Source organism: Rattus norvegicus, chromosome 2, assembly GCF_036323735.1.
Source record: "Rattus norvegicus strain BN/NHsdMcwi chromosome 2, GRCr8, whole genome shotgun sequence".
Classification (NCBI taxonomy): Eukaryota; Metazoa; Chordata; class Mammalia; order Rodentia; family Muridae; genus Rattus; species Rattus norvegicus.
In genome coordinates, this window is record NC_086020.1 from 243,327,297 (window position 1) to 243,354,298 (window position 27,002).

The 27,002-nt window shown below is 40.7% G+C and overlaps 1 protein-coding gene across 2 annotated transcripts in view; it reads left to right on the forward strand.

Annotated features, from left to right (window-relative positions):
• The first annotated feature begins 1,332 nt into the window (after nt 1-1,332).
• Nucleotides 1,333-27,002, forward strand: part of Ifi44l (interferon-induced protein 44-like) — a 37,776-nt gene continuing 12,106 nt past the window's right edge. Inside the window, exons 1-5 of one of the 2 annotated variants that reach the window (XM_227820.10) lie at nt 1,333-1,592; nt 23,189-23,670; nt 24,335-24,383; nt 24,890-25,085; nt 25,792-25,944. In XM_227820.10, the coding sequence (XP_227820.6) occupies nt 1,567-1,592; nt 23,189-23,670; nt 24,335-24,383; nt 24,890-25,085; nt 25,792-25,944 (906 nt within the window). In that variant the 5' untranslated portion in view covers nt 1,333-1,566. The remainder of the gene's footprint in view (nt 1,593-23,188; nt 23,671-24,334; nt 24,384-24,889; nt 25,086-25,791; nt 25,945-27,002) is intronic. The other variant, NM_001427160.1, reaches the window with a different exon arrangement.

Below are 27,002 nucleotides of genomic sequence, written 5' to 3' on the forward strand. Positions count from 1 at the left end.
ATATTACTCAGCTATCAAAAACAATGACTTCATGAAATTCATAGGCAAATGTTTGGAACTGGAAAATATCGTCCTGAGTGAGGTAACCCAATCACAGAAAAACACACATGGTATGCACTCACTGATAAGTGGATATTAGTCCAAATGCTCAAATTACCCAAGATGCACAGACCACATGAAACTCAAGGATGATCAAAATGCAGATGTTTTATTCCTTCTTTAAAAGGGGAACAAAAATATACATAAGAGGAGATAGGGAGGTAAAGTTTAGAAAAGAGACTGAAGGAACGGCCATTCAGAGCCTGCCCCACATGTGGCCCATACATATACAGCCACCAGAACTAGATAAGATGGATAAAGCTAAGAAGTTCATGCTGACAGGAACTGGATATAGATCGCTCCTGAGAGACACAGCCAGAATACAACAAATACATAGGTGAATGCCAGCAGCGAACGACTGAACTGAGAATGGGACGCCCGTTGAAGGAATCAGAGAAAGAACTGGAAGAGCTTGAAGGGGCTCGAGACCCCATATGAACAACAATGCCAACCAACCAGAGCTTCCAGGGACTAAGCCACTACCCAAAGACTATACATGGACTGACCCTGGACTCTGACCTCATAGGTAGCAATGAATAGCCTAGTAAGAGCACCAGTGGAAGGAGAAGCCCTTGGTCCTGCCAAGGTTGGACCCCCCAGTATAGGGGATTGTTGGGGGACAGTAATGGAGGGTGGATGGGGAGGGGAACAGCCATATAAAAGGGGAGGGTAAGGGGCTGGGGGACTGATGGACAGGAAACCAGGAAAGGAATAACATTTGAAATGTAAATAAGAAATACCCAATTTAATAAAAATGGAAGAAAAAATCACTAGTAGGAAATTGAACATAACCCAAGAGCAGGGGATGTGTTTGAGTTTTGAAGATACAAATTTGAGAGCTGTCCTGTGTTCTCAGGTTTATTCTCTGTATTTGTAGTATTAGAGACAGAAAACTATGTTCCTGTGATTTTAAGAATGTAACCTGAGTAACACCAGCAAATGACTTTTCTTTACTTTGTTTAAGCAATATATTAAACATCAAAGACCCATTTAAAAAAAAGAAAAGAAAAAAAAGAAAGAAAAGAAAAAAAAACGTTTTTTGGACTCCGAGAAACAGAGCCACTAACATTTATGGGGCTCTTCTAGGAAAATGATGAGAGCATTAGCAATACAAGGCCAAAGACATAAACAACCTTACAGGAAGGGCTTTTTAAGGTAAGTTTTCAAGAGTCACCGCCATTTCACATATGCCTGCAGGTGGTCAGACTCAAGAAAAAAAAATTTTTTCTGCTTGGCTTTCTTTTTCTCATCCTGTTTCTTCCAGTGAGGAAAATGAAAGTAAAGGGCAATTGGCGTGCTGCCAACTCAACACACACTAGAGCATTTCCTGTTATGACTTTCAGTTTTGTTTCTTTGTGTGTGTGTGTGTGTGTGTCTCTAGAACCTAAAGCAGAGCTTTCAATCCACCAACTGCTCCGCCACAGCCCAGATAAAAGGACTTCTCTACTTAATTAATTTACCCTCTAGATGAATATGCTCGGTCTCAGAGGCAGGTAAGCACTTCTACTGGGCTTCAGAACTGCTGAGTTCTCTTTGATCTTCAGGGCGAAGCTGGCAGGGTGCCCGAGTTTCTCTCCTTTCTGTTCTTTGTGTAATGAAAATCAGCAGGCACAAGGCTGACTTCAGGGAGGGTGAGCTCAGTCTCAAATCTCTCTATCACCTTTCAACTGTGATTTGCTTCATTTAGTCAGATTCCCTTTGGAAGAAAAGTATTCCTTGGAAAGTAGAAGCCATCTCTGAATCTCTCCTCCATTCCCTCTACTTCCTGCCCAGACGACGTGTGCACAGGTCATTGGCTTGATTACTTCTCGGCATCTTCTCTGGGTGTGATGTATGAGTGGAACCTCGGATATTGCGTTACATTAACACTCTGTAGAGACGGCACCACACTAAGCTTTCCATGCTTTAGTTTGCTTTTTAGATTAAAAGAAAATTATTTGACCTTTACCGGTGCTTATTTAAAAAACAAAAAAACAAAAAAAACAAAAAAACAAAAAAACAGAGCTAATCCATTCGTGTCAGCCACTGTTGATTTCCTGTGTCGATGTACCAAAATGTAACCGACTGATCAGTCCATGCGTTCATAAACAGTGCAGGCCTGACAGTACTTTCTTTTTTTTTTTTATTAACTTGACTATTTCTTATATACATTTCGAGTGTTATTCCCTTTCCCGGCAAACATCCCCCTCCCCCTCCCCTTCTTTATGAGTGTTCCCCTCCCCATGCTCCCCCCCCCTTGCCGCCCTCCCCGCAACAATCTAGTTCATTGAGGGTTCAGTCTTAGCAGGACCCAGGGCTTCCCCTTCCACTGGTGCTCTTACTAGGATATTCATTGCTACCTATGAGGTCAGAGTCCAGGGTCAGTCCATGTATAGTCTTTAGGTAGTGGCTTAGTCCCTGGAAGCTCTGGTTGCTTGGCATTGTTATACATATGGGGTCTCGAGCCCCTTCAAGCTCTTCCAGTTCTTTCTCTGATTCCTTCAACCGAGGTCCTATTCTCAATTCAGTGGTTTGCTGCTGGCATTCGCCTCTGTATTTGCTGTATTCGGGCTGTGTCTCTCAGGAGAGATCTACATCCAGCTCCTGTCAGCCTGCACTTCTTTGCTTCATCATCTTGTCTAATTGGATGGCTGTATATGCATGGGCCACATGTGGGGCAGGCTCTGAATGGGTGTTCCTTCTGCCTCTGTTTTAATCTTTGCCTCTCTATTCCCTGCCAAGAGTATTCTTGTTCCCCTTTTAAAGAAGGAGTGAAGCATTCACATTTTGATCACCCGTCTTGAGTTTCATTTGTTCTAGGCATCTAGGGTAATTCAAGCATTTGGGCTAATAGCCACTTATCAATGAGTACATACCATGTGTGTTTTTCTGTGATTGGGTTACCGCACTCAGGATGATATTTTCCAGTTCCAACCATTTGCCTACAAATTTCATAAAGTCATTGTTTTTGATAGCTGAGTAATATTCCATTGTGTAGATGTACCACATTTTCTGTATCCATTCCTCTGTTGAAGGGCATCTGGGTTCTTTCCAGCTTCTGGCTATCATAAATAAGGCTGCGATGAACATAGTGGAACACGTGTCTTTTTTATATGTTGGGGCATCTTTGGGTATATGCCCAAGAGAGGTATAGCTGGATCCTCAGGCAGTTCAATGTCCAATTTTCTGAGGAACCTCCAGACTGATTTCCAGAATGCTTGTACCAGTCTGCAATTCCACCAACAATGGAGGAGTGTTCCTCTTTCTCCGCATCCTCGCCAGCATCTGCTGTCACCTGAGTTTTTGATCTTAGACATTCTCACTGGTGTGAGGTGAAATCTCAGGGTTGTTTTGATTTGCATTTCCCTTATGACTAAAGATGTTGAACATTTCTTTAGGTGTTTCTCAGCCATTCGGCATTCCTCAGCTGTGAATTCTTTGTTTAGCTCTGAACCCCATTTTTAATAGGGTTATTTGTCTCCCTGCGGTCTAACTTCTTGAGTTCTTAGTATATTTTGGATATAAGGCCTCTATCTGTTGTAGGATTGGTAAAGATCTTTTCCCAATCTGTTGGTTGCCGTTTTGTCCTAACCACAGTGTCCTTTGCCTTACAGAAGCTTTGCAGTTTTATGAGATCCCATTTGTCGATTCTTGATCTTAGAGCATAAGCCATTGGTGTTTTGTTCAGGAAATTTTTTCCAGTGCCCATGTGTTCCAGATGCTTCCCTAGTTTTTCTTCTATTAGTTTGAGTGTATCTGGTTTGATGTGGAGGTCCTTGATCCACTTGGACTTAAGCTTTGTACAGGGTGATAAGCATGGATCGATCTGCATTCTTCTACATGTTGACCTCCAGTTGAACCAGCACCATTTGCTGAAAATGCTATCTTTTTTCCATTGGATGGTTTTGGCTCCTTTGTCAAAAATCAAGTGCCCATAGGTGTGTGGGTTCATTTCTGGGTCTTCAATTCTATTCCATTGGTCTATCTGTCTATCTCTGTACCAATACCATGCAGTTTTTATCACTATTGTTCTGTAATACTGCTTGAGTTCAGGGACAGTGATTCCCCCTGAAGTCTTTTATTGTTGAGGATAGCTTTAGCTATCCTGGGTTTTTTGTCATTCCAGATGAAATTGCAAATTGTTCTGTCTAACTCTTTGAAGAATTGGATTGGTATTTTGATGGGGATTGCATTGAATCTGTAGATCGCTTTTGGTAAAATGACCATTTTTACTATATTAATCCTGCCAATCCATGAGCATGGGAGATCTTTCCATCTTCTGAGGACTTCTTCAATTTCTTTCTTCAGAGTCTTGAAGTTCTTATTGTACAAATCTTTTACTTGCTTGGTTAAAGTCACACCGAGGTACTTTATATTATTTGGGTCTATTATGAAGGGTGTCGTTTCCCTCATTTCTTTCTTGGCTTGATTCTCTTTTGTGTAGAGGAAGACTACTGATTTATTTGAGTTAATTTTATACCCAGCCACTTTGCTGAAGTTGTTTATCAGCTTTAGTCGTTCTCTGATGGAACGTTTGGGATCACTTAAATATACTATCATATCATCTGGAAAAAGTGATATTTTGACTTCTTCTTTTCCTATCTGTATCCCCTTGACCTCCATTTGTTGTCTGATTGCTCTGGCTAGAACTTCAAGAACTATATTGAATTAGTAGGGAGAGAGTGGGCACCCTTGTCTAGTCCCTGATTTTAGTGGGATTGCTTCAAGTTTCTCTCCATTTAGTTTAATGTTAGCAACTGGTTTGCTGTATATGGCTTTTACCATGTTCAGGTATGGGCCTTGAATTCCTATTCTTTCCAGGACTTTTATCATGAAGGGGTGTTGAATTTTGTATAATGCTTTCTCAGGATCTAATGAAATGATCTTGTGGTTTTGTTCTTTCAGTTTGCTTATATAATGGATCACGTTGATGGTTTTCCGTATATTAAACCATCCCTGCACGCCTGGGATGAAGCCTACTTGATCATGGTGGATGATTGTTTTGATGTGCTCTTGGATTTGGTTTGCCAGAATTTTATTGAGTATTTTTGCGTCGATAATCATAAGGGAAATTGGTCTGAAGTTCTCTTTCTTTGTTGTGTCTTTGTGTGGTTTAGGTATAAGAGTAATTGTGGCTTCATAGAAGGAATTCAGTAGTGCTCCATCTGTTTCAATTTTGTGGAATAGTTTGGATAATATTGGTACAAGATCTTCTATGAAGGTCTGATAGAATTCTGCACTAAACCCGTCTGGACCTGGGCTCTTTTTGGTTGGGAGACCTTTAATGACTGCTTCTATTTCCCTAGGAGTTATGGGGTTGTTTAACTGGTTTATCTGTTCCTGATTTAACTTCGGTACCTGGTATCTGTGTAGGAAATTGTCCATTTCCTGCAGATTTTCAAGATTTGTTGAATATAGGTTTTTATAGTAAGATCTGATGATTTTTTGAATTTCCTCTGAATCTGTAGTTATGTCTCCCTTTTCATTTCTGATTTTGTTAATTTGGATACACTTTCTGTGTCCTCTCGTTAGTCTGGCTAAGGGTTTATCTATCTTGTTGATTTTCTCAAAGAACCAACTTTTGGTTCTGTTGATTCTTTTTATGGTCCTTTTTGTTTCTACTTGGTTGATTTCAGCTCTGAGTTTGATTATTTCCTGCCTTCTACTCCTCCTGGGTGTATTTGCTTCTTTTTGTTCTAGAGATTTTAGGTGTGCTGTCAAGCTGCTGACATATGCTCTTTCCTGTTTCATTCTGCAGGCACTCAGAGCTGTGAGTTTTCCTCTTAGCACAGCTTTCATTGTGTCCCATAAGTTTGGGTATGTTGTACCTTCATTTTCATTAAATTCTAAAAAGTGTTTAATTTCTTTCTTTATTTCTTCCTTGACCAGGTTATCATTGAGTAGAGCATTGTTCAATTTCCACGTATATGTGGGCATTCTTCCCTTATTGTTATTGAAGACCAGTTTTAGGCTGTGGTGGTACGATAGCATGCATGGGATTATTTCTATTTTTCTGTACCTGTTGAGGCCCGTTTTTTGACCAATTATATGGTCAATTTTGGAGAAAGTACCATGAGGAGCTGAGAAGAAGGTATATCCTTTTGCTTTAGAATAGAATGTTCTATAAATATCTGTTAAGTCCATTTGGCTCATGACTTCTCTTAGTCTGTACGTCTCTGTTTAATTTCTGTTTCCATGATCTGTCCATTGATGAGAGTGGGGTGTTGAAGTCTCCTACTATTATTGTGTGAGGTGCAATGTGTGTTTTGAGCTTTAATAAGGTTTGTTTTACGTATGTAGGTGCCCTTGTATTTGGGGCATAGATATTTAGGATTGAGAGTTCATCTTGGTGGATTTTTCCTTTAATGAATATGAAGTGTCCTTCCTTATCTTTTGTGATGAATTTTAGTTGAAAATTGATTTTATTTGATATTAGAATGGCTACTCCAGCTTGCTTCTTCTGACCATTTGCTTGGAAAGTTGTTTTCCAGCCTTTCACTTTGAGGTAGTGTCTGTCTTTGTCTCTGAGGTGTGTTTCCTGTAGGCAGCAGAATGCAGGGTCCTCGTTGCGTATCCAGTTTGTTAATCTATGTCTTTTTATTGGGGAGTTGAGGCCATTGATGTTGAGAGATATTAAGGAATAGTGATTGTTGCTTCCTGTTAGATTCATATTTGGATGTGAGGTTATGTTTGTGTGCTTCTCTTTGTTTTGTTTCCAAGACGATTAGTTTCTTGCTTCTTCTAGGGTATAGCTTGCCTCCTTATGTTGGGCTTTACCATTTATTATCCTTTGTAGTGCTGGATTTGTAGAAAAATATTGTGTAAATTTGGTTTTGTCATGAAATATCTTGGTTTCTCCATCTATGTTAATTGAGAGTTTTGCAGGATACAGTAACCTGGGCTGGCATTTGTGTTCTCTTAGGGTCTGTATAACATCAGTCCAGGATCTTCTGGCCTTCATAGTTTCTGGCGAAAAGTCTGGTGTGATTCTGATAGGTCTCCCTTTATATGTTACTTGACCTTTTTCCCTCACTGCTTTTAATATTCTTTCTTTATTTTGTGCCTTTGGTGTTTTGACTATTATGTGACGGGAGGTGTTTCTTTTCTGGTCCAATCTATTTGGAGTTCTGTAGGCTTCTTGTATGTTTATGGGCATCTCTTTCTTTAGGTTACAGAAGTTTTCTTCTATGATTTTGTTGAAGATATTTACTGGTCCTTTGATCTGGGAGTCTTCACTCTCTTCTATACCTATTATCCTTAGGTTTGATCTTCTCATTGAGTCCTGGATTTCCTGTATGTTTTGGACCAGTAGTTTTTTCTGCTTTACATTATCTTTGACAGTTGAGTCAATGATTTCTATGGAATCTTCTGCTCCTGAGATTCTCTCTTCCATCTCTTGTATTCTGTTGGTGAAGCTCGTATCTACAGCTCCTTGTCTCTTCTTTTGGTTTTCTATATCCAGGGTTGTTTCCATGTGTTCTTTCTTGATTGCTTCTATTTCTATTTTTAATTCCTTCAATTGTTTGATTGTGTTTTCCTGGAATTCTTTCAGGGATTTTTGTGACTCCTCTCTATGGGCTTCTACTTGTTTATTTATGATTTCCTGGAATTCTTTCAGGGATTTTTGTGACTCCTCTCTATGGGCTTCTACTTGTTTATTTATGATTTCCTGGAATTCTTTCAGGGATTTTTGTGATTCCTCTCTGTAGGCTTCTACTTGTTCTCTAAGGGAGTTCTTCACGTCTTTCTTGAAGTCCTCCAGCATCATGATCAAATATGATTTTGAAACTAGATCTTGATTTTCTGGTGTGTTTGGATATTCCGTGTTTGCTTTGGTGGGAGAATTGGGCTCCGATGATGCCATGTAGTCTTGGTTTCTGTTGCTTGGGTTCCTGCGCTTGCCTCTCACCATCAGATTATCTCTAGTGTTACTTTGTTCTGCTATTTCTGACAGTGGCTAGACTGTCCTATAAGCCTGTGTGTCAGGAGTGCCGTAGACCTGTTTTCCTCTTTTCTTTCAGCCAGTTATTGGGACAGAGTGTTCTGCTTTCGGGAGTGTAGTTTTTCCTATCTACAAGTCTTCAGCTGTTCTTGTGGGCCTTTGTCTGGTGTTCACCAGGCAGGTCACTTGCAGCAGAAAAGTTGGTCTTACCTGTGGTCCCGAAGCTCAAGTTTGCTCTTGGGGTGCTGCCTACGAGCTCTCCGCGGCTGCAGCAACCAGGAAGATCTGGGCCGCCCTTTCCGGGAGCCTCCATGCACCAGGGTTCCAGATGGTGTTTGGTGTTTTCCTCTGGCGTCAGAGATGTGTGCAGAGTGCAGTCTCTTCTGGTTTCCCAGGTGTGTCTGCCTCTCTGTAGGTTTAGCTCTCCCTCCCACGGGATTTGGGTGCAGAGAACTGTTTATCCGGTCTGTCCCTTCAGGTTCCAGTGGTGTCTCAGGCGCAGGGGTCCTGCCGCTCCTGGGCCCTCTCCCACGGGAACCCAGAGGCCGTATACAGTTTCCTCTTGGGCCAGGGATGTGGGTAGGGGTGGGCAGTGTTGGTGGTCTCTTCCGCTCTGCAGCCTCAGGAGTGCCCACCTGACCAGGCGGTGAGGTCTCTCTCCCACGGGGTCTGGGAGCAGAGAGCTGCTGCGGGCCGGGATCCGAGGGTTTGGGACTCCCAGTAAACACCACAAGTGCCCGGTCCTAGACGAATTTTGCCTCTGTGTGTCCTGAGTTCACCAGGCAGGTCTCTTGCAGCAGAAAAGTTGGTCTTACCTGTGGTCCCAAGGCTCATGTTTGCTCGTGGGGTGCTGCCTACAAGCTCTCCACGGTGGCAGCAACCAGGAAGCCTGACTGTACTTTCTACTGAACTCTATGTCCATAAGAACAATCGCAACCATTTTGTTTAAGATATTTATTTATCTTATGGTTATGAGTGTATGCCTAAATGTTCATATGTGTACCCCATACGTACAGTAGAGGACAGAAGAGGGCATCAGATCCCTTGAAATGGGACTTTCAGGTAGCTGCGAAAGAGCTGGGAACCGAACCTTGGTTCTCTAGGAAAGTAGCAAGTTCTCTTCACTGTTGAGCCGTCTATGCAGCCTCCAATACTGGTGTTTTAGAATCTCTGTATCTGGGCCAACTGTTGGCCCTGGTGGACGTTTATTCCCACGTGAGATGTGTGAGGCCCAGTGTCATGTTACAGAATGTTTATCCCTTTCTCTGTTCTCACCACCTCTTTGAATTGGCTCTTCACATTCCTGGGCAACTTTTTTTCTGTGTGGTTCATGGTTTCAGCTATTCCTCTGTAGGATAGCTTTGTAGACAGTAGATATTATTATAAATCCCCAACTAGTTTTTATCGTCTCTGGTTATAGGATGGTTATCTGTTTTCAAAGCCAATATGATATTCCTTTATAGTTTATATCTTTAGTGTCTTATTTCAGAAATCCAGTAATTACAATGTCATGCAATAACCCCCACTATAAATCTCATTTGTCTGAATGCAACAAGATTAAAGCTGTCGAGAGCTAAAACAAATCCTGCATGCCTCTAGTATATTCCTATATCTTCTCTGGATCTCCTCAGAATTTCAACACATGGAGAACACCTGCAGAATATTCTTTTTGTGACACTCCAAAATGCAAAATTTGTTTCAGTTCCACTGGTCTAGTTGAAGCTTTGCTTAGTTTTCCGAATCTTTGGTAGTCAGTGTGTGTGTGTGTGTGTGTGTGTGTGTGTGTGTGTGTGTGTGTTTGTGTGTGTGTTTGTGTGTGTGTGTGTGTGTGTGTGTGTGTACGTGCAGGTGCACTTATGCCATAGTATTTGTGGCATTCAGAGCACAAGCTGTTGTGTCTGTACTTGCCTTCCATATTGTTTGATGAAGGTCTCTTGTGCACTGCTGCAGATAGCAGGCTACCCAGTCCACATGCTTCTACCCAGTCTGCATACTTCTCCATGTCTGCATGAATTTACCAGCTTCACCCACGAGCTTTAGAGGATTTTCCTATTTTGGATACCTTTTAGCATTAGGAATGGTGGTTGTATAGATAAGTACTACTGTGCCTGGCTTTACATTAGTTTTGGGAATTTGACCTCCGACCCTTGTACTTGCATGACAAATAGGTCTCTCACTGAAGTGCCTCCCAGCCTCTCAGGTACCTCTCTGAAGTCAACAGCTACAACTCAGGAAGTGTTATTCTAAATGTCAAACTTACCTTTCTGGGTTATAACCTGAATCTTAGACAGTAATATAACTATTTATTGTCTATGAAGTATTTTTAATACTTCGAAACAGGTTACACCATTTTTATTTTTGATTTTGGTTTTAGTAACTATTATGATGGCTGTGAGGTTAGCTGTCACTGTAGGACTTGATATCTTTTGACTGCATCTCTTTTTTGATTAGATATTTTATGTATTTATATTTCAAATGTTATCCCCTTTTCTTTTTTTTTTTTATTATTAACTTGAGTATTTCTTATATACATTTCAAGTGTTATTCCCTTTCCCGGTTTCCGGACAAACATCACCCTCCCCCCTCCCCTTCCTTATGGGTGTTCCCCTCCCAAACCTCCCCCCATTGCCACCCTCCCCGCATAGTCTAGTTCACTGGGGGTTCAGTCTTAGCAGGACCCAGGGCTTCCCCTTCCACTGGTGCTCTTACTAGGATATTCATTGCTACCTATGGGGACAGAGTCCAGGGTCAGTCCATGTATAGTCTTTAGGTAGTGGCTTAGTCCCTGGAAGCTCTGGTTGCTTGACATTGTTGTACTTTTGGGGTCTCGAGCACCTTCAAGCTCTTCCAGTTCTTTCTCTGATTCCTTCAACGGGGGACCTATTCTCAGTTCAGTGGTTTGCTGCTGGCATTCGCCTCTGTATTTGCTGTATTCTGGCTGTGTCTCTCAGGAGCGATCTACATCCGGCTCCTGTCGGTCTGCACTTCTTTGCTTCATCCATCTTGTCTAATTGGGTGGCTGTATATGTATGGGCCACCTGTGGGGCAGGCTCTGAATGGGTGTTCCTTCAGTCTCTGTTTTAATCTTTGCCTCTCCCTTCCCTGCCAAGGGTATTCTTTTTCCTCATTTAAAGAAGGAGTGAAGCATTCACATTTTGATCATCCGTCTTGAGTTTCCTTTGTTCTAGGGATCTAGGGTAATTCAAGCATTTGGGCTAATAGCCACTTATCAATGAGTGCATACCATGTATGTCTTTCTGTGAGTGGGTTAGCTCACTCAGGATGATATTTTCCAGTTCCAACCATTTGCCTACGAATTTCATAAACTCGTTGTTTTTGATAGCTGAGTAATATTCCATTGTGTAGATGTACCACATTTTCTGTATCCATTCCTCTGTTGAAGGGCATCTGGGTTCTTTCCAGTTTCTGGCTATTATAAATAAGGCTGCGATGAACAAAGTGGAGCACGTGTCTCTTTTATATGTTGAGGCATCTTTTGGGTATATGCCCAAGAGAGGTATGGCTGGATCCTCAGGCAGTTCAATGTCCAATTTTCTGAGGAACCTCCAGACTGATTTCCAGAATGGTTTTACCAGTCTGCAATCCCACCAACAATGGAGGAGTGTTCCTCTTTCTCCACATCCTCGCCAGCATCTGCTGTCACCTGAGTTTTTGATCTTAGACATTCTCACTGGTGTGAGGTGAAATCTCAGGGTTGTTTTGATTTGCATTTCCCTTATGACTAAAGATGTTGAACATTTCTTTAGGTGTTTCTCAGCCATTCGGCATTCCTCAGCTGTGAATTCTTTGTTTAGCTCTGAACCCCATTTTTTAATAGGGTTATTTGTTTCCCTGCGGTCTAACTTCTTGTGTTCTTTGTATATTTTGGATATAAGGCCTCTATCTGTTATAGGATTGGTAAAGATCTTTTCCCAATCTGTTGGTTGCCGTTTTGTCCTAACCACAGTGTCCTTTGCCTTACAGAAGCTTTGCAGTTTTATGAGATCCCATTTGTCGATTCTTGATCTTAGAGCATAAGCCATTGGTGTTTTGTTCAGGAAATTTTTTCCAGTGCCCATGTGTTCCAGATGCTTCCCTAGTTTTTCTTCTATTAGTTTGAGTGTGTCTGGTTTGATGTGGAGGTCCTTGATCCACTTGGACTTAAGCTTTGTACAGGGTGATAAGCATGGATCGATCTGCATTCTTCTACATGTTGCCCTCCAGTTGAACCAGCACCATTTGCTGAAAATGCTATCTTTTTTCCATTGGATGGTTTTGGCTCCTTTGTCAAAAATCAAGTGACCATAGGTGTGTGGGTTCATTTCTGGGTCTTCAATTCTATTCCATTGGTCTATCTGTCTGTCTCTGTACCAATACCATGCAGTTTTTATCACTATTGCTCTGTAATACTGCTTGAGTTCAGGGATAGTGATTCCCCCTGAAGTCCTCTTATTGTTGAGGATAGCTTTAGCTATCCTGGGTTTTTTGTTATTCCAGATGAATTTGCAAATTGTTCTGTCTAACTCTTTGAAGAATTGGATTGGTATTTTGATGGGGATTGCATTGAATCTGTAGATTGCTTTTGGTAAAATGGCCATTTTTACTATATTAATCCTGCCAATCCATGAGCATGGGAGATCTTTCCATCTTCTGAGGTCTTCTTCAATTTCTTTCCTCAGTGTCTTGAAGTTCTTATTGTACAGATCTTTTACTTGCTTGGTTAAAGTCACACCGAGGTACTTTATATTATTTGGGTCTATTATGAAGGGTGTCGTTTCCCTAATTTCTTTCTCGGCTTGTTTCTCTTTTGTATAGAGGAAGGCAACTGATTTATTTGAATTAATTTTATACCCAGCCACTTTGCTGAAGTTGTTTATCAGCTTTAGTAGTTCTCTGGTGGAACTTTTGGGATCACTTAAATATACTATCATGTCGTCTGCAAATAGTGATATTTTGACCTCTTCTTTTCTGATCTGTATCCCCTTGATCTCCTTTTGTTGTCTGATTGCTCTGGCTAGAACTTCAAGAACTATATTGAATAAGTAGGGAGAGAGTGGGCAGCCTTGTCTAGTGCCTAGTGGGATTGCTTCAAGTTTCTCTCCATTTAGTTTAATGTTAGCAACTGGTTTGCTGTATATGGCTTTTACTATGTTTAGGTATGGGCCTTAAATACCTATTCTTTCCAGGACTTTTATCATGAAGGGGTGTTGAATTTTGTCAAATGCTTTCTCAGCATCTAATGAAATGATCATGTGGTTCTGTTCTTTCAGTTTGTTTATATAATGGATCACGTTGATGGTTTTCCTTATATTAAACCATCCCTGCATGCCTGGGATGAAGCCTACTTGATCATGGTGGATGATTGTTTTGATGTGCTCTTGAATTCGGTTTGCCAGAATTTTATTGAGTATTTTTGCGTCGATATTCATAAGGGAAATTGGTCTGAAGTTCTCTTTCTTTGTTGTGTCTTTGTGTGGTTTAGGTATAAGAGTAATTGTGGCTTCGTAGAAGGAATTCGGTAGGGCTCCATCTGTTTCAATTTTGTGGAATAGTTTGGATAATATTGGTATAAGGTCTTCTATGAAGGTTTGATAGAATTCTGCACTAAACCCGTCTGGACCTGGGCTCTTTTTGGTTGGGAGACCTTTAATGACTGCTTCTATTTCCTTAGGAGTTATGGGGTTGTTTAACTGGTTCATCTGTTCCTGATTTAACTTCGATACCTGGTGTCTGTCTAGGAAATTGTCCATTTCCTGAAGATTTTCAAGTTTTGTTGAATATAGGTTTTTATAGTAAGATCTGATGATTTTTTGAATTTCCTCTGAATCTGTAGTTATGTCTCCCTTTTCATTTTTGATTTTGTTAATTTGGACGCACTCTCTGTGTCCTCTCGTTAGTCTGGCTAAGGGTTTATCTATCTTGTTGATTTTCTCAAAGAACCAACTTTTGGTTCCGTTGATTCTTTCTATGGTCCTTTTTGTTTCTACTTGGTTGATTTCAGCTCTGAGTTTGATTATTTCCTGCCTTCTACTCCTCCTGGGTGTATTTGCTTCTTTTTGTTCTAGAGATTTTAGGTGTGCTGTCAAGCTGCTGGCATATGCTCTTTCCTGTTTCATTCTGCAGGCACTCAGCGCTATGAGTTTTCCTCTTAGCACAGCTTTCATTGTGTCCCATAAGTTTGGGTATGTTGTACCTTCATTTTCATTAAATTCTAAAAAGTTTTTAATTTCTTTCTTTATTTCTTCCTTGACCAGGTTATCATTGAGTAGAGCATTGTTCAATTTCCACGTATATGTGGGCATTCTTCCCTTATTGTTATTGAAGACCAGTTTTAGGCCGTGGTGGTCCGATAGCACGCATGGGATTATTTCTATCTTTCTGTACCTGTTGAGGCCCGTTTTTTGACCAATTATATGGTCAATTTTGGAGAAAGTACCATGAGGAGCTGAGAAGAAGGTATATCCTTTTGCTTTAGGATAGAATGTTCTATAAATATCCGTTAAGTCCATTTGGCTCATGACTTCTCTTAGTCTGTCTACATCTCTGTTTAATTTCTGTTTCCATGATCTGTCCATTGATGAGAGTGGGGTGTTGAAATCTCCCACTATCATTGTGTGAGGTGCAATGTGTGTTTTGAGCTTTAGTAAGGTTTCTTTTACATATGTAGGTGCCCTTGTATTTGGGGCATAGATATTTAGGATTGAGAGTTCATCTTGGTTGATTTTTCCTTTGATGAATATGAAGTGTCCTTCCTTATCTTTTTTGATGACTTTTAGTTGAAAATTGATTTTATTTGATATTAGAATGGCTACTCCAGCTTGCTTCTTCTGACCATTTGCTTGGAAAATTGTTTTCCAGCCTTTCACTCTGAGGTAATGTCTGTCTTTGTCTCTGAGGTTTGTTTCCTGTAGGCAGCAGAATGTAGGGTCCTCGTTGCGTATCCAGTTTGTTAATCTATGTCTTTTTATTGGGGAGTTGAGGCCATTGATATTGAGAGATATTAAGGAATAGTGATTATTGCTTCCCGTTATATTCATATTTGGAAGTGAGGTTATGTTTGTGTGCTTTCATTCTCTTTGTTTTGTTGCCAAGATGATTAGTTTCTTGCTTCTAGGGTATAACTTGCCTCCTTATGTTGGGCTTTACCCTTTATTATCCTTTGTAGTGCTGGACTTGTAGAAAGATATTGTGTAAATTTGGTTTTGTCATGGAATATCTTGGTTTCTCCATCTATGTTAATTGAGAGTTTTGCAGGATACAGTAACCTGGGCTGGCATTTGTGTTCTCTTAGGGTCTGTATGACATCTGTCCAGGATCTTCTGGCCTTCATAGTTTCTGGCGAAAAGTCTGGTGTGATTCTGATAGGTCTGCCTTTATATGTTACTTGACCTTTTTCCCTTACTGCTTTTAATATTCTTTCTTTATTTTGTGCGTTTGGTGTTTTGACAATTATGTGACGGGAGGTGTTTCTTTTCTGGTCCAATCAATTTGGAGTTCTGTAGGCTTCTTGTATGCCTATGGGTATCTCTTTTTTTAGGTTAGGGAAGTTTTCTTCTATGATTTTGTTGAAGATATTTACTGGTCCTTTGAGCTGGGAGTCTTCACTCTCTTCTATACCTATTATCCTTAGGTTTGATCTTCTCATTGAGTCCTGGATTTCCTGTATGTTTTGGACCAGTAGCTTTTTCCGCTTTACATTATCTTTGACAGTTGAGTCAATGATTTCTATGGAATCTTCTGCTCCCGAGATTCTCTCTTCCATCTCTTGAATTCTGTTGGTGAAGCTTGTATCTACAGCTCCTTGTCTTTTCTTTTGATTTTCTATGTCCAGGGTTGTTTCCATGTGTTCTTTCTTGATTGCTTCTATTTCCATTTTTAATTCCTTCAACTGTTTGATTGTGTTTTCCTGGAATTCTTTCAGGGATTTTTGTGATTCCTCTCTGTAGGCTTCTACTTGTTCTCTAAGGGAGTTCTTTATGTCTTTCTTGAAGTCCTCCAGCATCATGATCAAATATGATTTTGAAACTAGGTCTTGCTTTTCTGGTGTGTTTGGATATTCCGTGTTTGCTTTGGTGGGAGAATTGGGCTCCAATGATGCCATGTAGTCTTGGTTTCTGTTGCTTGGGTTCCTGTGCTTGCCTCTCGCCATCAGATTATCTCTAGTGTTACTTTGTTCTGCTATTTCTGACAGTGGCTAGACTGTCCTATAACCTGTGTGTCAGGAGTGCTGTAGACCTGTTTTCCTGTTTTCTTTCAGCCAGTTATGGGGACAGAGTGTTCTGCTTTCGGGCGTGTAGTTTTTCCTCTCTACAGGTCTTCAGCTGTTCCTGTGGGCCTGTGTCTTGAGTTCACCAGGCAGGTTTCTTGCAGGGGAAAAATTGGTCCTACCTGTGGTTCCAAGGCTCAAGTTTGCTCGTGGGGTACTGCCTAAGTCCTCTCCGCTGTGGCAGCGACCGGGAAAATCTGTGCCGCTCCTTCCGGGAGCCTCCGTGCACCAGGGTTTCAGATGACGTTTGGTGTTTTCCTCTGTCGCCTGGATGTGCACAGAGTGCAGTCTCTTCTGGTTTCCCAGGCGTGTCCGCCTCTCTGAAGGTTCAGCTCTCCCTCCCACGGGATTTGGGTGCAGAGAACTGTTTATCCGGTCTGTTTCCTTCAGGTTCCGGCAGTGTCTCAGGCGCAGGGGTCCTGCCGCTCCCGGGCCCTCCCCTACGGGAACCCAGAGGCCTTATACAGTTTCCTCTTGGGCCAGGGATGTGGGCAGGGGTGAGCAGTGTTGGTGGTCTCTTCCGCTCTGCAGCCTCAGGAGTGCCCACCTGACCAGGCGGTTGGGTCTCTCTCTCACCGGGTCTGGGAGCAGAGAGCTGCTGCGGTCCGGGATCCGCCGGTGTGGGACTTCCGGTAAACACAGGAAGTGCCCGGCCTTAGAGGAATTTTGCCTCTGTGTGTCCTGAGTTCACCAGGCAGGTTTCTTGCAGGGGAAAAGTTGGTCCTACCTGCAGTTCCAAGGCTCAAGTTTGCTCGTGGGGTACTGCCTAAGTCCTCTCCGCTGTGGCAGCAACCGGGAAGATCTGCGCCGCTCTTTCCAGGAGCCTCCGTGCACCAGGGTTCCAGATGGCGTTTGGTGTTTTCCTCTGGCGCCTGGATGTGCACAGAGTGCAGTCTCTTCTGGTTTCCCAGGCGTGTTCGCCTCTCTGAAGGTTCAGCTCTCCCTCCCACGGGATTTGGGTGCAGAGAACTGTTTATCCGGTCTGTTTCCTTCAGGTTCCGGCAGTGTCTCAGGCGCAGGGGTCCTGCCGCTCCCGGGCCCTCCCCCACGGGAGCCCAGAGGCCTTATACAGTTTCCTCTTGGGCCAGGGATGTGGGCAGGGGTGGGCAGTGTTGGTGGTCTCCTCCGCTCTGCAGCCTCAGGAGTGCCCACCTGATCAGGCGGTGGGGTCTCTCTCCCACGGGGTTTGGGAGCAGAGAGCTGCTGCGGTCCGGGATCTGCCGGTGTGGGACATCCCTGTTATCCCCTTTTCTACCTCTCCCATCCCCCTCTCACATCCCCCTGCTTCCATGAAGATGCTCTCACTCCCACTTAAACACCCTGGCATTCCTCTATATTCTGGAAATGAACCTTCACAAGACCAAGGGCTTCTCCTCCTATTGGAGCCAGATAATGCCATCCTCTGCTACATATGCAGCTAGAGTCATGGGTCATCCCACCCCCCGCCATTTGTACTCTTTCATTGGTGGTTTAGTGCCTGGGAGCTCTGGGGGAAAGGTTGGTCGATATTGTTGTTCTTCCTAAGGGGTTGCAAACTCCTTCAGCTCCTTCAGTCCTTTCTCTAACTCCTCCATTGGGGTCCCTGTGCTCAGTCTGATGGTTGGGTGCAAGCATCCTCATCTGTACCAATAAGGCTCTGGCAGAGCCTCTCAGGAGACACCCATATCAGACGCCTGTCAGCAGGAGTTTCTTGGCATTGGCAATAGTGACTGGGTTTGGTGGCTGCATATGGGATGGATCCCCAGGTGGGGCAGTCTCTGTATGGCCTTCCCTTCAGTCTCTGCTCCACTCTTTGTCTTCGTATTTCCTCCAATGAGTATTTTGTTCCCGCCCTTCTTCTTAGAAGTCCTTCTTAGGACTGAAACATGCACATTTTGGTCTTCCTTCTTGAGCTTTATATGGCCTGTGAATTGTATCTTGGGTATTCTGAGCTTTTGGGCAAATATCCACTTATCAGTGAGAGCATACCATGTGTTTTCTTTTGTGATGGGTTACCTCACTCAGGATGATATTTTCTAATTCCATCCATTTGCCTATGAATTTCACAGTCATTGTATTTAATAGCTGAGAAGTACTCCATTGTGTAAATGTACCACATTTTCTGTATCCATTCCTTTGTTGAAGGGCATCTGGGTTCTTTCCAGCTTCTGACTATTATAAATAAGGCTGCTATGAACATGGTGAAGCATGTGTCCTTGTTATATGTTGGAGCATTTTTTGGATATGTGCCCAGAAGTAGTATAGCTTGATCCTCAAGTAGTAATCTATCCAATCTTCAGAGGAACCTCCAGAGTGATTTCCAGAGTGGTTGTACCAGCTTGCAATCCCACCAACCATGGAGGAGTGTTCATTTTTCTCTACATTCTTGCCAACATCTGTTTTCACCTGAGTTTTTTATCTTAGCCATTCTGGCTTGTGTGAGGTGCAATCTCAGGGTTGTTTTGATTTGTATGACTAAGTTAAGTTTTGATGACTAAGGATATTGAACATTTCTTTAGGTGCTTCTCAGCCATTCAATATTCCTAAGGTAAGAATTCTTTGTTTATATCTATACCTCATTTTAATAGGATTATTTGTTTCTCTGGAATCTACCTTCTTAAGTTCTTTGTATACCCTGGATATTAGCCCTATATCATATGTAGGATTGGTAAAGATCTTTTCTCAATCTGTTGGTTGCCTTTTTTGTCCTACTGATAGTGTCCTTTGCCTTACAGAAGCTTTGCAATTTTATGAAGTCCCATTTGTCAATTCTTGATCATAGAGCATAAGCCATTGGTGTTCTATGCAGGAAATTTTCACCTGTGCCTATGTGTTCAAGGCTCATCCCCACTTTCCTTTCTATTAGTTTCACTGGTTTTATGTGGAGGTCTTTGATCCACTTGGACTTGAGCTTTGTTCAAGGAGATAAAAATGGGCTGATTTGCATTCTTCTCCATGCTGACTATAAGTTGAACCAGCACAATTTGTTGAAAATGCTGCCTTTTCCCCCACTGGATGGTTTTGGCTCCTTTGTCAAAGATCAAGTGCCCATAGGTGTGTGGGTCCATTTCTGGGTCTTCAATTCTGTTCCACTGATCAACCTGCCTGTCTCTGTACCAATACCATACAGTTCTTACCACTATTGCTCTGTAATACTGCTTGAGGTCAGGAATGGTGATTCCCCAGAAGTTCTTTTCTTGTTGAGAATAGTTTTTGCTATCCTGGGCTTTTGGTTATTCCAAATGAATTGGAAATTGCTCTTTCTAACTCTGATGATCTGATAGGATGCAAGGGATTATTTCAACCTTTTTGTATCTGTTGAGGTCTGTTTTGTGACTGATTCTATGGTCAGTTTTGGAGGAGGTACCATGAGGTGCTGAGAAGAGGTATATTTTTTCGTTTTAAGATGAAATGTTCTATAGATATCTATTAAATCCATTTGGTTCATAACCTCTGTTAGTTTTTCTGTGTCTCTGTTTAGTTTCTGTTTCCATGATCTGTCCATTCATGAGAGTGGGGTGTTGAAGTCTCTCACTATTATTGTGTGTGGTACAATGTATGCTTTGAGCTTTAGTGGAGTTTCTTTTATGAATTTTGGTGCCCTTGCACTTGGAGCATAGATATTCAGAATTGAGGGTTCATTTTGGTAGATTTTTTTTGGATGAGTATGAAGTGTCCTTCCTCATGTTTTTTGATAACTTTTTGTTGAAGGTAGATTTTATTCAATATTAGAATAGCTACTCCATCTTGTTTTTTGAGACAATTTGCTTGGAAATTTTTTCCAGCCTTTTTGTCTAAGGTAGCATCTGTCTTTGTCACTAAGGTGTGTTTCCTGTGTGAGGCAAAATGCTGGGTCCTGCTTACACATCAAATCTGTTAGTCTGTGTCTTTTTATTGAGGAATTGAGTACATTGATGCTAAGAGAAACTGAGAAATAGTGGTTATTATTTCCTGTTTTTGTTGTTGTTGTTGTTGTTGTTGTTGTTGTTGTTAGAGGCGGAATTATGTTTGTGTGGCTATCTCCTTTTGGGTTTGTTACAAGAAAATTACTTTCCTACTTTTTCTAAGGTGTAGTTTCCACTTTTGTGTTAAAGTTTTCCATCTATTATCCTTTGTAGGGCTGGATTTGTGGGAAATTACTATGTAAATTGGGTTTTCTCATGGAATATCTTGGTTTCTCCATCTATGTTAATTGAGAGTTTTGCTGAATATCATAGCCCAGGCTGGCATTTGTCTTCTCTTAGTGTCTGTATGACAGCTGCCCAGGATCTTTTGCCTTTCAGAGTTCCTGGTGAGAAGTCTGGTGTAATTCTGATAGATCTGCCTTTATATGTTACTTTACCTCTTTCCCTTACTGTTTTTAATATTCTTTCTTTCTTTTGTGTATTTAGTGTTTTGACTATTATGTGACAGGAGGAATTTCTTTTCTGGTCCAATCTATTGGAGTTCTATAGGCTTCTAGTATGTATATGGGCATCTCTTTCTTTAGGTTAGGTAAGTTTTCTTCTATAATAATTTTGTTGAAGATATTTACTGGCCCTTTAAGTTGGGAGTCTTCACTCTCTTCTATTCCTATTATTCTTAGGTTTCATTTTCTCATTGTGTCCTGGATTTCCTGGATGTTTTAAGAGCTTTTTGCATTTTGCATTTTCTTTGATAGCTGTGTCAATGTTTTCTATGATATTTTCTGCATCTGAGATTCTGTCTTCCATGTCTTGTATTATGTTGGTGATACTTGCATCTATAACTCCTGATCTCTTCCCTAGGTTTTCTATCTCCAGGGTTGTCTCTGTGATTTCCTTATTGTTTCTATTTCCATTTTTAAGTCATGGATGGTTTTGTTCTATTCCTTCACCTATTTGGTTGTATTTTTGTAACTAAGGGATTTTTGTGTTTCTTCTGTAAGAGCTTCTATTTGTTTACCTGTGTTGTCCTGTATTTCTTCATGGGAGTTATTCATGTCCTTCTTAAAGTCCTCTATCATTATCATGAGACATGATTTTAAATCCAAATTTTGCTTTTCCAGTGTATTGATGCATCCAGAACTTGCTGTGGTGGGAGAATTGGGTTGTGATGATGCCAAGTAGTCTTGGTTTCTGTTACTTAAGTTCTTGTGCTTGCCTCTCACTACCTGGTTATCCCTAACATTAGTTGGTCTTGCCGTCTCTGACTGAAGTTTGTCTCTCCTGTGGACCTGTGAGCCTGTGATCTGACGAATGAGATCACTCATGGGAGACCAACTCTCTCTGGGCAGGTTTTGGTTCTGGAGTGCTATGGGACAGCCTTAGCTCTGTGCAAAGATGGACACCTGAAGGCTGTTGACTGCTTTTCTGTTTCTGTTATTTTCTTTGTGGATTATTTTTTTTAAATGTTTTCATCTCGGTCCTTTAATTTATGGGTTGACACATATAGTCTATGTGTGGCAAAACTATTTTTATCGGGGTGAATTCATGTTCATTTGTTTAGATGTAGAATTAGCACCTTTTTGTTACTATAATAAAATATCTCAGGCCAGGTAACTTTGTAAAGGAAACAGGTTCATTTAAGGCACAGTTCTAGATATCTGAAAGCTATGCTGTCAAGCCATGGTACATGTCTTCTTGGTTGTACCACATCTAGGAAGATTGCGTCATGATGGCACCATATATGTGTGAGGAAATAACACCTAGGTAAACCAGAAGTCAGAATCTAGACAGTCTTAGGCTTTTAACAAATTTCTCATGAAATATGGCTAGAGTTTTATGAGCAATACTTTAGTTTCTTTCAAGGGCAAGCTTCTAAATCGAATTAGCTATTTTTCACTAGGGACTGTCCCTTTATGGTTCTACCAGCCATTGTCATCATATTAAAGGCAAAGCTCCTAATACATGAGTGAACCACACTCAAACCTCACACATGCTGTCTATAATTGTGATTACAATGGTGGTCAAGTCGTCAGGGCAGACAATAATGGAACTTTCTCTGAACCAGTTATAAAAATAAGGACATGGAGACTTTCTTATTATTGATAAAAGCTTAGGTACTGTAGCTGGACAGACTCTCTGCTAACTTGTCCAAATTAACCCTGACTATTCCTAGTCTATGTCTTTCCACTCATTCCTACCTCCTCTGTGTCCCTGGAAAATCTCTGGAATCTGCTTCTTTTCCCAGAGACTCTCTCTCTGTCCAGAAATCCTGCCTTCTACTTCCCTGCTCAGCTATTGGCCATCAGAACTTTTTTAAGCCAATCAGAAGGTAAGGGGGAATGGACATTTACAAAATCCTGAGAAAGGTGATAAGCCATTGCAACAGCAATACCCAATCTTGCCAGCCGGTTTTCACTCTCTGCCCATCTGAATTAACAACTGAATACTACAAACACATTTACACAATCTAGAAAAGGTTACTCCAACAGTAGAGACTATTTGATTCACAAAGCATATAAAACATTTCTTCATTACTATTTTTTTGTATTTTTTCTAATGTGGAATTTACTATCAACCCACGTTAAATTTCATTTATGTATTTATTTATTTATTTATTTATTTATTTATTTATTTATTTATTTATAGACAAGCTCTCCCTGTGTAACTCTGTCTGGACTGGAACTCACTGTATATGTAGATGAGGGTGGATTGGAACTCAGTGTTTTGACCTTCTTCTCACAGGCATCTACTTACCTCTGTCTCCTGAGTGCTGGGATTAAAGGAGTGTGCCATTGTTCCCAGCCCAATGCTAAAATTTAATGCTGTTTATCATTTCAAAAGAACTTATTTTTCATATGCTCTTCCTTTATTTCTACATACTATATTACTGGCTTCAAGTTCTTAATGTGTTTTTATTGGGTCAGAAGTCAAAAGAACTCACTGGAACTAAACAGAAACTTATTCTTTTAAACTGTTGTATTTTGCTAGTCATTCAACTTCTATTTGCTTTTCTATCAGTTACAGGAACACAAAAGTGACAACCAGATTGACATGGATAGAGGAGAAGATTCTGGAAAAGCTGCTTGGGAACGCTTCTTTGACTCTTCTTTATCAGTCTAATGTTCACAAGCGGTGCACTTTGGAGATGACTAAAAAATGTTCTCTTCAGGGATCCACAATGACAATAGTTTACCTGGAGCAAGAAGTTGTGGGTGTTTTTATGCTGGAGGATTTTCCTGATAAAGATTCTAAAAAAACATCTACTTGTGCTTGGTTTTCCTTTGAAAGGAATAAAATCAGCTCTGGAATATCAGCTTTGGTTTTGAACACACTAGTTAAAGTTAATTCCACAAGTTTGCAAATGTCCTCAATCAGTGGTTTGACACTCATTGTATATCCAAGCAAAGAAGGACTTTATCTAAATGAGGCAGTAATAAAAAATCTAGAACTCAATGTTAAACAATCTCAGTATTTGGAATGTGAAATTTTTCGAGTTGACGGTATGTACAAAAGGATAATCTGCTTTTACGTTTGGTTCTAGTTTTCCGATTTACATATTATCGTTGGTATGTAAGGGCAAGGAAATGATGAAGCTGTTGTGCCTGGGAACTAAGGACAGCAGGCTACTATGAGCAGAGAGATTTAAGATGTATATGTGTAAAGTTGGTGTCAGTCTTGCCGCATCTGCTCCTCTGCTGAACCCACAAACACATCTTAAATGTGCATTAGCTTATACCTTTCTTTGTTCTGTAAAACTATAAAAATGTTGTAAGAATGCTTCCACACTGGAACACTGAATGTGGGGTAACATAAATCTGTGTTCTCTGGTCACGGTAACTCAAAATGTCTCCAGAATAAACTATCTCTTCTTCCCTTAAAGCAGAAAGACAGAGCTGGAGATGAAGTTAAGACAGGAGAGAGGAGAAGGAAGCAGGAGGCAGAGAAGAAAGGAGGGAGATAGCAGAGAGACCAGAAGGGTGAAACCCATTATACAGGTGCCGAGATCTGTCTTTTCTCCTCTTCCTCTGAGGATGCTGCCAACCTGAACTCTCAGTGGAAAGGGCCAAGATCAAACAAGCAGACCAGCCCTGTTTAGGAGGGAGACTTGACCACAGACAGCCAAGCAAGTCAGGAAGCTAACTATGATGTGCTTATTTTCTGTAGGCATTAAAAACAATCCAGGCTTCATAAAGAAGATGGTGACTGCCAGACAGTAAGTTAGGTTCTTGACCTACCTGTTATTCATTTTACTGAGATTAATTGCATCAAATGCTGACAATGAACTAGTGAGAAAGATAAAAAAAAGTCATATTACTTGGAATGATAAAAGTTGTTGTTGACAGATGAAATTCCAGTCAATTTAAAAAGCAACACCCTTTCCAATTTATAGATGCAAATGCATTTTTATTTCCCTTTAATATATTTTATGCCAAGTAATCACTAACTTTCAGCGTTAACATCTCTCCAAGATTTATGTTCTAAAGTTAATAGTGGCTTGTTCAAGGTTAAGATTTCATTCTGCTATATAAATGTAGTTTATTTCAGTGAAAAATACATAACCTGGGGGGTTCATGGTGTTATACTTAATGCATTATAAAACTACTACCAAAAGAAGCATGTAGATAAACTTATCCCTAATGCAAGAAATGAAAGCTCTAAGGTAATTATAATGCTTTGTGGAAGGTCTGCTGCTGCATTTAATTTCTGCATTCTAAACAGGCATCGAGGAAAATTCCTCTCCACTCTCAGAGCCTACAGGCCTTATGCAGACTTGGTTTCAGAAGTTCGTATTCTCTTGGTGGGCCCAGTAGGTTCAGGAAAATCCAGCTTTGTCAACTCAGTGAAGTCCTCTTTCCAAGGCCGCCTAACTCGCCAGGCCATCGTGGGGTCTGACAAAAGCAGCATCACCACGCAGGTAAGCTACTTACGGCTTTGTGAAAGGTGACTGCAGGTCAGACTGAATGTATTTGTTCATTTCTTTGCAATTTTCTCTTACACATAACCTTCGTAATCTACAGTTAGATGCTAAGCAATTAAGTAAAGTAGAAATAAACACTGCATCAGAATGATCTCTATTCAGTAATATTATTCCAGAGAATTCTTTGTTTTTGCAGACCCATGAGTTAGTTACAGGAGAGCACCTTTCCGTACTTGGGGCAAGTACACTCTAAGACTCTAGCATCTCCCGGTCACTGGTTCTACATCCCAGAGCTCAGAACATTTCTAACCCTTTCACAAGTTGCCTCTTGTTTCTTGATGTGGATTTATTTCGACATGTCAGCACAGTCTGCGAAGTCAAGGCAAGATGCAGTAAAACATCAAATCTATTAAGCATTAACTGAAATGCTTCAAGGTCTGAACAGTGGTAATGTCATAAATGGGTTCGGCACTTTGTAGTAGAGTGCAGCCTTAGAGCGTCTCCTGTACCGTATGTGGAAGAACTGTCACTACGTAGCTTGATGTGGTCATTCATGCTTTAAACCCAACCCTCTGGGGCTGAGGTAGGAGGATCATGCTGGTTCCAGGCCACTTGATGTATTAAAATATCAGCAAAATTTCCCTTTACCTCTTGTTTCGAATGCTGACGAATATTCTTTAACTCAGTATTTCATTTTTTACAGTACAAAGTCTATTCTATCAAAGATGAAAAGAACAAGGAAACACTTCCATTTATGCTGTGTGATTCAATGGGGCTGGAGGATGAGAAAGAAGCAGGGCTGTGCACAGATGACATTCCTCACATCTTAAAAGGCTGTGTACCAGACAGGTATCAGGTAAGAGGTCCTCCATTCCAAGACACTTGAAATTGTCCCATTGCTTTTTTACCCTACAGGACCATTTGGGCTGCCATTGTGATTCCAACATTAATACTACTACACAATGACACACACTATATATATATATATATATGTATATATATATATACACATATATACATATATATGTATATACACACTATATATATATATATATATATATATATATAGTGTGTGTGTGTGTGTGTGTGTGTGTGTTCATGATAGTAAAGTAAAGAGATGGTCCTCATGTTCTATGCCATTGAGAAATAACTAAATGTCAGGAATCAACTTATCCAAATTCCAGAAGAGGTTCACAAGATTGTTCTGTTTACATGGTTCTTTTCATAATGCCAACCATGAGAAAAGAAGTCATTTAGGTGGTAGTTTAATTTTGTGTATGTCTAAGTGTAGAGAAGATATTAGAATAATTATCCACCCTCTATTGGAATATTCCATAAGAGTGGAGTGGGGCAATGCTACCTCATGCCAGGATCTATACAAATGGGTAATCATAATGGTTTTTCCTAAGCCTTAGTTTGTTTTTTTTTTGTGCGTGTGTCTCAGGCAATATGGATACTAATTTTATGCAGAGCAGCTGTAATGAAAAATAACATCCTTTTTGCAAAAAAGAATACATACATATACATATACATACATACACATACATGCATATATATTTAGAAAGCTACTGGTTCTAACAAATCTAACATAGATTTATGCTATAATAACAAGCCAGTAGTCCAAGGAAAGTTAAATAAACAATACAAAGTGCCTAGACACATAAAATAGGGCTTTTTTTCTGTTGACAAGTGGACCAAATAGGAAATATTTCTGAAGTACTGTCTACCCAAAACCTGTTTAATCCGGCTCTGGCTATCCACCGCCTAAATCCCTTACTACCAAACATAGCCCTGCTATGGTATTTGATTAATTCAGCAAAATATTGTAGTTTGTACCCCAAAAGTCTGGATGATGATATCAATGAAAAACAACCAAAATGGTAATAGACTGTAGATTAAACAAGGTGGGAAAAC